The 11862-nt window shown below is 44.5% G+C and overlaps 1 protein-coding gene across 13 annotated transcripts in view; it reads left to right on the top strand.

The window, feature by feature from the left end:
• The window catches only part of CTCF (CCCTC-binding factor), a 31856-nt gene extending 20844 nt beyond the window's left edge, over positions 1 to 11012 (top strand). For all 13 annotated transcript variants that reach the window (XM_051801974.1, XM_051801978.1, XM_051801970.1 and 10 more), the window contains 9 exons: positions 66 to 236; positions 1077 to 1210; positions 2491 to 2611; positions 3416 to 3565; positions 4926 to 5086; positions 5510 to 5692; positions 6094 to 6229; positions 7233 to 7400; positions 8380 to 11012. In XM_051801974.1, the coding sequence (XP_051657934.1) occupies positions 66 to 236; positions 1077 to 1210; positions 2491 to 2611; positions 3416 to 3565; positions 4926 to 5086; positions 5510 to 5692; positions 6094 to 6229; positions 7233 to 7400; positions 8380 to 8561 (1406 nt within the window). In that variant the 3' untranslated portion in view covers positions 8562 to 11012. The remainder of the gene's footprint in view (positions 1 to 65; positions 237 to 1076; positions 1211 to 2490; positions 2612 to 3415; positions 3566 to 4925; positions 5087 to 5509; positions 5693 to 6093; positions 6230 to 7232; positions 7401 to 8379) is intronic.
• Positions 11013 to 11862: the final 850 nt, after the last annotated feature.

Here is an 11862-nt window from a genome sequence, read left to right on the forward strand (position 1 = left end):
CTCTGATGTTACACGGTAGACCACAGGGCTGTCAAAGGCTAAAGGTGGTTTCTTTTCCTGACTAGGTGTAAAGAAGACATTCCAGTGTGAACTGTGCAGTTACACTTGTCCGCGTCGTTCCAACCTGGACCGCCACATGAAAAGCCACACCGATGAAAGACCACACAAGTGCCATCTCTGTGGCAGGGCTTTCCGGACAGTCACGTTGCTGAGGAACCACCTCAACACTCACACAGGTACTCTTGGTTTTGCACACATTGTTTTTGTAGGACCTGCTCTGTCATTAGAACAAATAGGTTTAAGAAGGTCTCTGCTGTTTTTTCTAATTCCTCTTATGGAACAAGCTAAAAAGGAGGAGACCATGCAGTTGTTTTCTGCCTGGCCAGGTCAGCTGCAGAGCTTGCCCTCTTCACAGGTATAAAACTGGTCCTGGGCTTGATCTCAAATTACCTGAAGTTACAGAAATGTTCTCTTTGCCTTGAGCAGTAGTACTTGTGTTCTCAGATATGTATTGTCTCTGCTGCGTGGAGAAAAGTACAATGAAAATGAGGCTGGAGTTAAACATGAGGGAATTAAAAATAACCAGAAACACCTAACCCCAAGGAATAAATTATAAACTGGATGAATGAAATTTATAGCTAGAAATCGTAACACATTTGTCTTGTTCTTTACCAGAGTTTCTGGTATGAAACTACAGGTAATTGAACTGTGAATATACTTAAGCTTGTGCCTTTCTGCCAAAAAAACCCCCACATATCCCTCATTTTCTCTGTGTGCTTACATTATGTCTGATTTTGTGGTTTCAAATTTGTAAATAACCAAGTGATACAAAAAAGAGTCTGTTTCCTCACTGAAAGCATGTTAGTTCTCCGAGATCTTCAATCCATTTGTTATTTATACAAACCCTCTGACTGTGTGTAAATTATTTGCTACTCTAATCTAATCTTTCAGAACACAAAAGCAGTGTTGCTAATTCACTTGAAAAACAAAAACAAACCCAACCAAAACCGTCCCATATTTTCTTTTGTCACTGAATCTGCATGTCATTGCCTCCCTGTTTTGCTGCACACCCTTAGGTACTCGCCCTCACAAGTGCCCAGACTGCGACATGGCCTTTGTGACCAGTGGAGAGTTGGTTCGGCATCGCCGCTACAAACATACCCACGAGAAACCCTTCAAGTGTTCCATGTGTGATTATGCCAGTGTGGAGGTATGTTAGTTACTTGTTACAGTGCTGAGTGCTTCCTTGTGCACTTCAAAGATTGTTCACCATCTGTTATAAACTCTGTTCTCAGGCATTTCCTTCCTCTTTGGCCATTTGGTTAAAAGGCTCTGAGCAAAAGATGTTATAAATCAGGGCTGCTCTTCGAAGCAAATGGTGGGGTTTCCTCGGTGAATCAGAAAGCAGTTTGAGATCACTTATGCACAGAAATCCTAGGTGATACCCATTTCCTCTTTATAGACAATAGTTGTCATTGTTTCTTAAATTATTTGGCCTTTAATATGATTGCAGGAATTGTAGCATGCCCCATGTTGAAGGAGACAGACGTTTCCTCCTGCAGTGGGGTGTCATTTCCGATCAGAGTTGCCCTCCCAGTTTAGAAACATGCATTCTCCAAATTATCTGTTTATGCCATGAAGGTGTCTGTAGGTAAAATTAATGAGCCTTTACCTCAATATTGGTGAAGAGCAGCTTTGCTAATATTGAATGATTGTCTAATTTGCTCAGGCACATTAAGCTTCCTTGAATGCTTCCCTTCCATGCAGTATTACCTATTTTACAGAACAGCTTTTATATTGTGATAGGAAATTGGAGCTAGATGATGAGCAGCTGGAATTTCTGCAGTGGAAGAAGGTTACAGTTGGGAGAGCTTGAGCAGGGGCTTCGATTTTATTTTTTTTTTTTTTTTTTTTTTTTCCCCTACCCACACGGTGCCTGCAGTGCTGTAATTCCAGGCCCTGTGGGTTTGAGTGCTGAATAAATTGTGTTGCAGGGGTTTTCATAGTATGAATTAGGAAAGAACAACCAAGTTGGTCCTTACATGAGGTCATGCTGCTTTTTGTAGGCAAAGGTGGGTGATTAGGCAGCGTGGTCAGGCTGGAGTAGAACATGGAGTACCATTGGTGTTCTTGCTGACCTTTGAGCTGGGTTTGTACCTTCTCAATAAAAGCAGGAGAGGATCTCCAGGATACTTTGAAATTTTAGGGTGTCTTCAGCTGCTGAGATGGTCGATAACAGTAAGTTGAGCACAGGAGCCTAAATCAGGCTGCAGTGAGTGTGGGAACAAGCATCAGGCAAGGCTGGGAGTGAGGTTGGGAGGTGAACAGGAGTTAGTGGCTGTGCACAGAGTGAGAATGGCATTGAAACATGCTTGTTTGGATTTGTAACAAAATAAAAATAGACGACCTTAAACTCTTCACTGATTCCTCGTACCTTTGGCAGTCTGAGCTGCTCATCTGTGCTGACTTTGTCTTGCTCTTGACTTCCAGGTTAGCAAATTGAAACGCCACATTCGTTCTCACACTGGAGAGCGCCCGTTCCAGTGCAGCTTGTGCAGCTATGCCAGCAGGGACACCTACAAACTGAAGAGGCACATGAGGACCCACTCCGGTACTGATGCCATGTTTCCTTAGTGTCAGAGTGCTGAGGCTGTGTACAGTGTGTGCTGACACTCTAACAGCAAAAGAAATAGGGTTTTGTAGTTTTGTCTTAAACCTTTATGAAGTCTCTAGCTGAAGAGAATGCACCGTGATTGATAAGCACTAGTAAATCCATGACCTAATAGAATTACTGCACTGAGAAATGAGCTTGGAGGATTCTGATTTCCAGTTTGACTGTGAGGTGATAAAATACAGGCACTTGTAGTATGAACAGAAGAAACTTCCTCTGTTTTCAGTGTTCCACTTCCAGTTAAAGATTAGAGCCATTTACAGTTTTATACTTTAGTGTAATTTTAAAAGCTTCTCATGCATGTTAGTTCATACAGATGCTAAATTTTTTCTTCAATAGAAATGGAATTGATTTTACCACAGAATGTTACAGCAGTGCCAAATTAATCATACTGCTAAAACTAAAACAAGGGGAAAATGCTCTTTTATATATACATGAACATTCAGAACCCCCACTCCAAAAAAGTCTGATGCCACTTGCTGTCTTATGGGAGCCTGTGTGTAGGTCTTGCCTGAATTTCTCAGAGTAAGAATAATGTAACTTGCTAAAAGATTGAACTCGAGTTTCCTTGTAGAAAGATGCTTATTGGAGCTAAAACTTGTAGAGAAAGAGAAATTGAGCTCTTTGTAGAGTCACTGTTGTCTAGATGCCTGGTGCAAGTTTCTGGGAGGTCGTTTGGGGCTTCTTGGTAAGATTTCTTTTTAACAAAAGTACTTGTGCTATTTTTTCCTCTTGCTCCTGAAGGAGAGAAGCCATATGAATGCTACATCTGCCACGCTCGCTTCACTCAGAGCGGTACCATGAAGATGCACATTTTGCAGAAGCACACGGAGAATGTGGCCAAATTCCACTGTCCTCACTGTGATACTGTCATAGCGAGAAAGAGTGACTTGGGTACGTATCCCCCCAATCAGGCTGTTTGCTGAAGGGGGTACACAACTCTTCCCCAGCATTAGAGTGCTCTTAACCCAGTGCATCTGGTGACTGCACAACATGAAGCACAGCTTCACATGTGGGGCTGGTAATGCACACCTTTAGCTTACCATAGCTGCTGCAAATTAGAACAGTTTTCAGTTTCTTCCCATTATTTGAAGAAGTAATTTTTTTCCCCGAGCATAGAATACTGTTTTCAGGCTCATAGATGCAAGGCATTTATTGAACTTGGACTGAGATTCCAACAGCATAAGGACTGGGGTCTGAAAAGCCAGAGGATCACTTGGCTTGACCTCTTGCACATTAAGTGTCACACAAGAGATATTTTCATCAAGTTAAAAGGTTTGAATTAGACTAAATGTTTTAATTTTCTGGGGTGTGGAGCTGTGTGCCACAGGCAGGGTAGGGGGGGAGTGTGTGCTCACAAAAGCCCTGAGTCCTTGCAGTAGGACAGTCTGGATCTAGTGAGCAGTACCCAGTGTGATTCCAGCAGGCAAGCTCTTATGTTCTAGAAGAAGGTGACAAACAATACTGTGCCCAGAGCAGCTGAGGAGAAGGAAAGAGCCACGATTTGGCAGAACTTTCTGTCTATAAACAGAATTATCACCCAAGTAATGGGAAGGCAGGCTCCCTTCCAGTGAAGACAAGTGTAAAGTGCTACAGTGAGAAGCAGTTTGAGAGGATGGCAGTCAGATGATGTCAGGAGCAAACAAGCTGATTTAACAAGAGAGGAAAACTGATGTTAGCTATGAAGAATTTTTCTTCTAATAATGCTTTAATCTACCCTAAGCTACCTCGTGCAGCTGTGGTATGCTCTTAGTTGGAGGATTTTAAAGAAGTGACTAAAACCTCTGTCAGGATTATCTGCTGGTATCCCTGTTGCCTTCTAGCTCCGTCACACTCACTTCTAATCCTGCAGAAAATCCTGTTTTCCCCCAGTGAATTACCTGGCTTCTGTCTCTATCCAGGCAATTTGGGTTAATCTTAAACATAACAGTCCACAAGACACTTCATTTTGCCAATCGTATGTTATCAAACGTGAGTGTCCTGAATCAGCACAGATTGCAACTAATAACCAAATCTGGAGTCCTGTGGAAAAACTCAGCGGGGTTTTTCTGCAAGCCATTTCCATCTAGAAATTGTTCTAGTTGGTTTAACTTACGAGTCTTTTAGGTTTTCAGTTGAATCCTAAATTAACCATTTCACTGATTTTTTTTGGCTGAGCTCAGGAGTGAAGATCACCAAAGGGCTGTCAGGCTTGGCTTTTCCTGCTTGGGGAGAGCCGTGGTGGTGAGAGCCTCTCCGATATTTTCGCTCCTAGGTGTCCACTTGCGGAAGCAGCATTCCTACATCGAGCAGGGCAAGAAGTGTCGCTACTGCGACGCCGTGTTCCACGAGCGGTATGCCCTCATCCAGCACCAGAAGTCCCACAAGAACGAGAAGCGCTTCAAGTGTGACCAGTGTGATTATGCGTGCAGACAGGTGAGCTGGTGGGACTGGCACCCCCCGTGAGCCAGTTAGGACAGGAGCTAAAAATACGAGGTGGAAATCTTAGCTGTTAAGTTTCTGACCAGCTGTCAAGATCAAGTTAGTTGTCTTAAGTCTTTTGAAGGGTGTGAAGGAAAGTACGAGTGGCCTTTTCTTGGTATGATGCTGCCCTGTAGAAAACCTTCTGTTTCACAACCTTGATGTACCTGTTGACCAAAGGATAAGAGTCCATATAGGATGGAAGTAGCTAGGACTGAATATGCCATCAGTCCAGATGTTCTCACGTCCCTGCAGAATCATCCTTTTCTTGATATTAAGCGTAAAGTTTTGGCTTCCTCATAGCTGAAAATTCGCTCTTCTGATTCCATTTGCCTGAGTTCTCAAGTTATTTTTCCCTGTCTTGCCTGTCGGTGCCAGGAGCGACACATGGTCATGCACAAACGGACCCACACTGGAGAAAAGCCTTATGCCTGTAGCCATTGTGACAAAACCTTCCGCCAGAAGCAGCTCCTCGACATGCACTTCAAACGATACCACGATCCCACCTTCGTCCCTGCTGCCTTTGTCTGTTCCAAGTGCGGCAAAACGTTCACTCGCAGGGTGAGGGAATTGCACTGCTTTGAACTGGGGGGATGTTGGGGTGGAATGAGGTTTTTAGCCAAGGGGAGGGGGGTGTTTACCCAGCAGAAAGGCTGGGTGAGGTACAAGGTGCAATCCTGGTCTTTTAAATAGAGCCCTTCTGTCTGAGAGGAAAAGAGAGGGGAGAGACCTGGTGTAAATCAGGATTAATACCAACACATTAGCATTGACATCACCAGCAGTGTGGAAATGCAACTTCATTAATAAAGTTAATGTACCCATTTCCCCTAAACAATCTTGCTTAAGAAAAAAAAAGATGTAAGTTACCAGAAATGCATTTTAAAATACAGACCCAGAACGTCTGATCTTGAATTCTACGTGTGTTTTAAATTTTGTTGTGTTTTTAATCTTCCACTGAGTAGAACACAATGGCCAGACATGCTGATAACTGCTCTGGCCTAGATGGTGGGGAAGGAGAGAATGGAGGAGAGACAAAGAAGGGCAAACGTGGCCGAAAGAGAAAGATGCGATCTAAGAAAGAAGATTCCTCTGATAGTGGTAAGAACAGCTCAGTGCCTTCTGAGAATTACAGGCCTATGATTCACTGCATGTGTTAGCTGTTGGTTTGCCAGTTCTGCAGGTTTGTTCTGGCACTTAAAAGAGTCTTGTCTGGTTGGCAAACAAAAAATGATAGTATGTGGCCAAGTACAGGGGGATATACTGCCTGTGAGGGATAATATGGATCCTGCTGTCCCAGGCCTGCTCCAGAGCACTATGGTTTAAAAAGCAGTTTGACACCCCTTGTGTCAGCTGTGCCATTCCTGTCCTGCCTGTGTGGCAAATTGGTAATTTTTTAAGAGTCCTGAAAGAAACTGTGTGGTTCTGTGGCACAGTGCTGTAAAATGGTACTTGATCTTGCTTGTGATATATCCAGACAACTGCACCACTGATTAGCTTGGCAACTTCTGTGGGGGAAGGCTGGCAGCATCCAAGGGAGATGCTGGTGGAGATATGCTGTTTGTGAAGGAAAAACTCCTAGTCCTCTCTCCTGGTAGAGACTCCTCGGGGTGGGTTTCACACCTGGACACTGGGGCTGGTGGCTCTCCTGGCAGTGGCCTGGACAAGATGTTTGTTCATCAGAAGTCGTGGATTTGGGTTCCCACCTTCCATTTTGCAACCCTGTGTCCCTGTGGGTGGTGCAGGTGGGACTTGGAGGGACTGGTGGCTCCTCTGATGGGCCTGGGAGTAGCCCAGCAGTGTATTTGGTTCCCCTCCTACTGTTGTCTGTCTGAGCTCCTTTGTGGATGTGCAGAGTAGCTTTTATCACATGATCTAACATAATTATGTTTCCTTTTGCTTTCTGAAGGACAGCTTGTTCCCTCTAAGGTGGGAGTAACAGGTTAACAGTCTGTGCCACCAGCCTCTCAACAAAGGCCTTGTTTCCCTTCTTTCTTACCAGAGTTGTCTCCTTTTGGATGAGGATTTGATGGTGCTTTGCTGTAGATGGATGTGTTTTCATTCTTGTTTAAACCGAAGACTTACCTGAGATCATTTCTTACAGAGGAAAATGCTGAACCAGATTTGGATGATAATGAAGATGAGGAGGAGACTGCAGTAGAAATTGAGGCTGAACCAGAAGTTGAGCAAGAGGCTCCTGCACCACCTCCCAGTAAGAAACGAAGAGGAAGACCACCAGGCAAAGCTGCCACCCAACCAAAACAATCCCAGCGTAAGTCACTAATTGCAGCCTACCTTACACTGCTGGCTTGAGCACCTTTTCCTTTGGATTTGGCAGTTCTTGTAGGAGATCTTATCCCTTCAGTTGAGCTCATTTAAAAAGTTGATAACTGTGCTTGTCTCTGTATTGCCAAAAACCTTGAAATTTGTTGCAAGGGTTTCCCGGTCATGAGGGAACCTGGCCACTTGAGACCATGCCAAAAAGAAAGAACATTATTTTTTCTTCAGTATTATTTCATTTCATAGGCCTACAAACTGTTCACTGCTTCTGGAACCAATTGTGGTGTCTCTGCTGATGTACAGTTCCTGGTTAAGCAGCTGTCAGTACAGTCACTTTGGTGTTCCTACCTGTGTAGGCTTTTGCAGGTATTGCCACAAATGAAGTTGCTTCAGGCTTTTAGTTCTGAGCACAGGGCCAGTGCAGGTGTTGTTTCAACTATAGAGTTTTCTCTGCGATAATAGACATCGTAACTGTGCAAAGTCTAAGTAAATAAATTAAAGGAACAAAGCAGGAAGGGTAAATTTATTCCTTTAAGGAGGTGGTGGCTTCCTCAGTGGCTTGGCTGTCTGCTCAGTGCTGTGAGGGTGTCCTTTCTAGAATTAGTCTGTGGAAGTATTTCATGCTGAATTTGTCATTAGTATCACTAGAATTGAAAGATTTGCCTTAGGCCCATACATTGATATGGAGGGGTTTGTGTTGATTACTCTGCAAAATTCATTGTTTTAATAATGTCTTAATATTAAAATGCACACTGGAACTGTGGTACTGGGAGCACATCTTCATACAGAGGCAGGGAAATAGATGCTTGGGTGAGTGAGGTGGGTTGAATTGCTCCCCACTAATGTGGGAATGTGTGTTCCCTTTCCATGGAAGTGACTAAGTCTACCAAAAAGCTGTTTGAGGCCAGCTCTGGAACTAGTAAAATAATCTGGTTTACCCCCTTCCCCCCCCCCCTTTTCTGCCCTTATAGCTGCAGCAATCATTCAGGTTGAAGACCAGCACACTGGTGAAATTGAAAATATTATAGTTGAAGTGAAGAAAGAACCTGATGCAGAAACAGCAGAGGAAGAGGAGGAAGCTCAGCCTCCTGTAGTGGAAGCTCCCAATGGAGACCTCACCCCTGAGATGATTCTCAGCATGATGGACCGGTGATGGAGGAAGACCACGCTGGCTGACTGAACTGGCCTGGGCTGTGTTTAAGCGGCTCAAATCTATTTTTCCTTTTATCTTTTTTCTTGGCTTTGGGAAATGCATCATTTTAGACCATTTTACCAAACATACTGGGAAAAAAAAAAAAAACGATGTTAGAATGTGATTTAACTAGAACTTGCTGTTTTATGTTAGCATTACAGGATCATGGAACATTAGGAAATATTTTGGAGTCCTTGAGGGTTTCCTGTGAGATGCTTGATTTTAGTTTTGCTCTGAACTTGCATTGTAAAGCTGGTCCAAGGGCCGTGTATACATGCACCAAGTTTTAATATACAAAAGCGGAAGCCTTGACTAGAGTATGTGGAAAACCACTCTGGACTTGCCCTTCCAGTTCCCAGAGTCCTTGAGCCTCTTCTCTCAGTAGTGTTTTTAACTGTAAATGCAGACTTGGGAGGGTTCTAGACTTTTGAAATGTTTTTTGGGTTTTTTTTTTTTTTTGTTTTTTGTTTTTTTGCTTTTTCCCACTGACTAGCTCTGGTTCTCCAAGTCAGCTGCACACGGTAGTTTTGGCATGCTCCAACTGGTTTCTGTCCTTAATATGCTTTGCTTTCTGCAAAGCATTTCTGTAATGGTCAAGCTTGTAAATAACTTTTTTTTTTTTTTTTTTTACATTTTAATCTTTTTCCATTAATTAAGAGGTATGCAAAAATGCAGTTTAAAGAGACCCCAGTATTTTAATTCCTTTCAAACTAAGCAACAAGAGAATTGATAGAGTGTAAATGTTGGAAAAACTGTTGATAACGTAGAGAAGAGATGTATCCAGATTATTGCTTGCAGAACAAGAGAGACCCACACATGAAATCTGGTTTTGAAGCACAAAAACCTGGTATTTCCTAGAATTATAGACTGGCTTGGGTTGGAAGGGATGTTAAAGTCCATCTAGTTCTACCCCCCCATGCCCTGGGCAGGGACACCTTCCACTATCCCCGGTTCCTCCAAGCCCTGTCCAACCTGGCCTTGAATGCTTCCAGGGATGGGGCATCCACAGCTTCTCTGGGCAGCCTGTGGCAGTGCCTCACCACCCTCACAGGGAGGAATTCTTTCCTAATATCAAGTCTAACCCTTCCCTCTGGCAGTTTGAAGCCATTGCCCCTTGTCCTGTCACCCATGCTCTCCAGCTCTCTTGTGGGCTCCCTGCAGGTTCTGGAAGGCCACAATTAGGTCAGCCCAGAGCCTCCCCTTCTCCAGGCTGAACAACCCCAACTCTCTCAGCCTGCCCTCATAGGAAAGGTGCTCCAGCCCTCTAATCATGTTTGTGGCCTCCCCTGGACTCGCTCCAACAGGTCCGTGTCCCTCCTGTGCTGGGGTCCCAGAGCTGCACACAGCGCTGCAGGCGGGGTCTCAGCAGAGCAGAGGGGCAGAATCCTCTCCCTTTGCCTGCTGCCCACGCTGCCTTTGTCCAGCCCAGGACACGGTTGGCTTTTTGGGCTGTGAGTGCACATGGCTGGGCTGTGTCCAGCCTCTCACCCAGCAGCACCCCCTGGTCCTTCCCAGCAGGGCTGCTCTCGATCTGTCACCCCCCAGCATTGATTAGGAGGGTTGACCTGACCCAGATGCAGCACCTGGCACTTGGTCTTGTTAAGCCTCATGAGATTCCCGTGTGCCCACTTCTCAGGCTTGTCCAGGTCCCTCTGGATGGCATCCTATCCTTCAGGAGTGTCAACAGCACCACTCAGCTTGGTGTCACCTGCAGACTTGCTGAGGGTGCACTCGATCCCTTCATCTATGTAATTAATGGAGATACTAAATAACACTGGTCCCAGTATGGACCCCTGAGGGACACCACTTGTCACTGATGTCCATCAGGACTCTGAGCCGTTGACCACTGCCCTCTGGATGTGACCATCCAACCAATTTGAAACATTTATAATTAACCTTCTTTTTGAGTTATGATTTCACGACTACATTTTCTTTGCTCTATCTTGTAGTTGTATTTTGTGTTTATGAATCCTATGTTAAGACAGAAGTGGTGATTTATAAGTGGGTCACTGCAGCCCTCAAAACCTGGGCCAGGAAATTTTATTAATAGGTCAGTAATTCTACAATTTTTGAATCTCTGATAAAGACAAAAAAAGGAATAATGTGAAATACAAATGATGCCTGTATATGAAAATGTCACATGTTAAAATATGTAAGCTTTTTATAGAGCCTCAGTCTTGCTGATTTCAAACAAATTTTTCTTCTATGTATCGCTTTTAAGAGAGCTATCAGTTTAGCTATCAGACTCTAGGTTGATGCATTTTTGTACTTAGCTGTACTGTGTGATATTTTTCATTATTTTAGGAAGCCAACATGGGGAAAAAAAAAATACTGTTATAAAATATGTAATGGGGTTTGAAAGCTGGGAAGGAGAATATACTGCTGTACAGCTAATAAATAATAATGGATTAACACGTGTGCTCCCTGGCTGCTTTCTTTGTGTGCATCAACGGTGTGACCTGGCAGCCAGCTCCAGATGGAAAAGCCGCTCTTCCCAGAAGGATGCTGCAGGGACTGGCTCCTCTCTGGCTGCAGTTGTTCCCTCTGCTCCACGCTGAACACAAGGTACCTGTCCATGCCCTTAAATCGGGGGGTGATTCCCTGTGTGTAGTGGAGAGAGGATGTGAAGTGTGAACATCAGTGTTTACACCTGAGCTCGGAGTAACTCGGGAGTAGATGTTGCCTCTGTTTGTTTTGGCTGTGAGTTTAAATGCTGATGGTTTAGTTAAGAGGAATGTCATTTCCATTGCATTCTGAAAAACTGGACTGGCACTTGGGTGGAGTGTCTGTGGTGTATTTTTTTTAGTTGTCTGTGACAGCAGCTTAGGGAGCCAGCTGTAGGCAGTCAGGAAGCTGCACACTGCAGGTTTAGGATAATACCTGGTACTGTTGGTACAGGAGTCGCTGCAAATGACATTACTTAGAAAATTGTAACCAGCACGAGAGTTGCTAGATTAGTTTTCACGAGATGCTCGGTGACCAGTTATCTCTGGTCCTGAAAGGTAGTCCTTCAGTTTGCTGGGAAAAGCTGCTTGGAGGTGGAACTCTGGAGTTCTGGGCAGGTTGGAGGCTTCTTGTGCTCTAGCAGAGACCTCCCTTGGTCTGTGTGAGTGCTCCATGTGCAGCCAGTCGTGCTGTCGTACCCAGGTCTGGGTGACCCCAAGGCAGGGGGGGCTGCAGCTCTCCTGAAGTTGAGAGGAGATGGCTGTGTGTGAACAGCGTGATGGTGGGCTGAGAGGAAGAGAGCCAAGAGGTGTATTTG

The sequence above is a fragment of the Manacus candei genome, unplaced genomic scaffold (assembly GCF_025592945.1).
Source record: "Manacus candei isolate 608988 ecotype Guabito, Panama unplaced genomic scaffold, ASM2559294v1 h1tg000053l, whole genome shotgun sequence".
Classification (NCBI taxonomy): Eukaryota; Metazoa; Chordata; class Aves; order Passeriformes; family Pipridae; genus Manacus; species Manacus candei.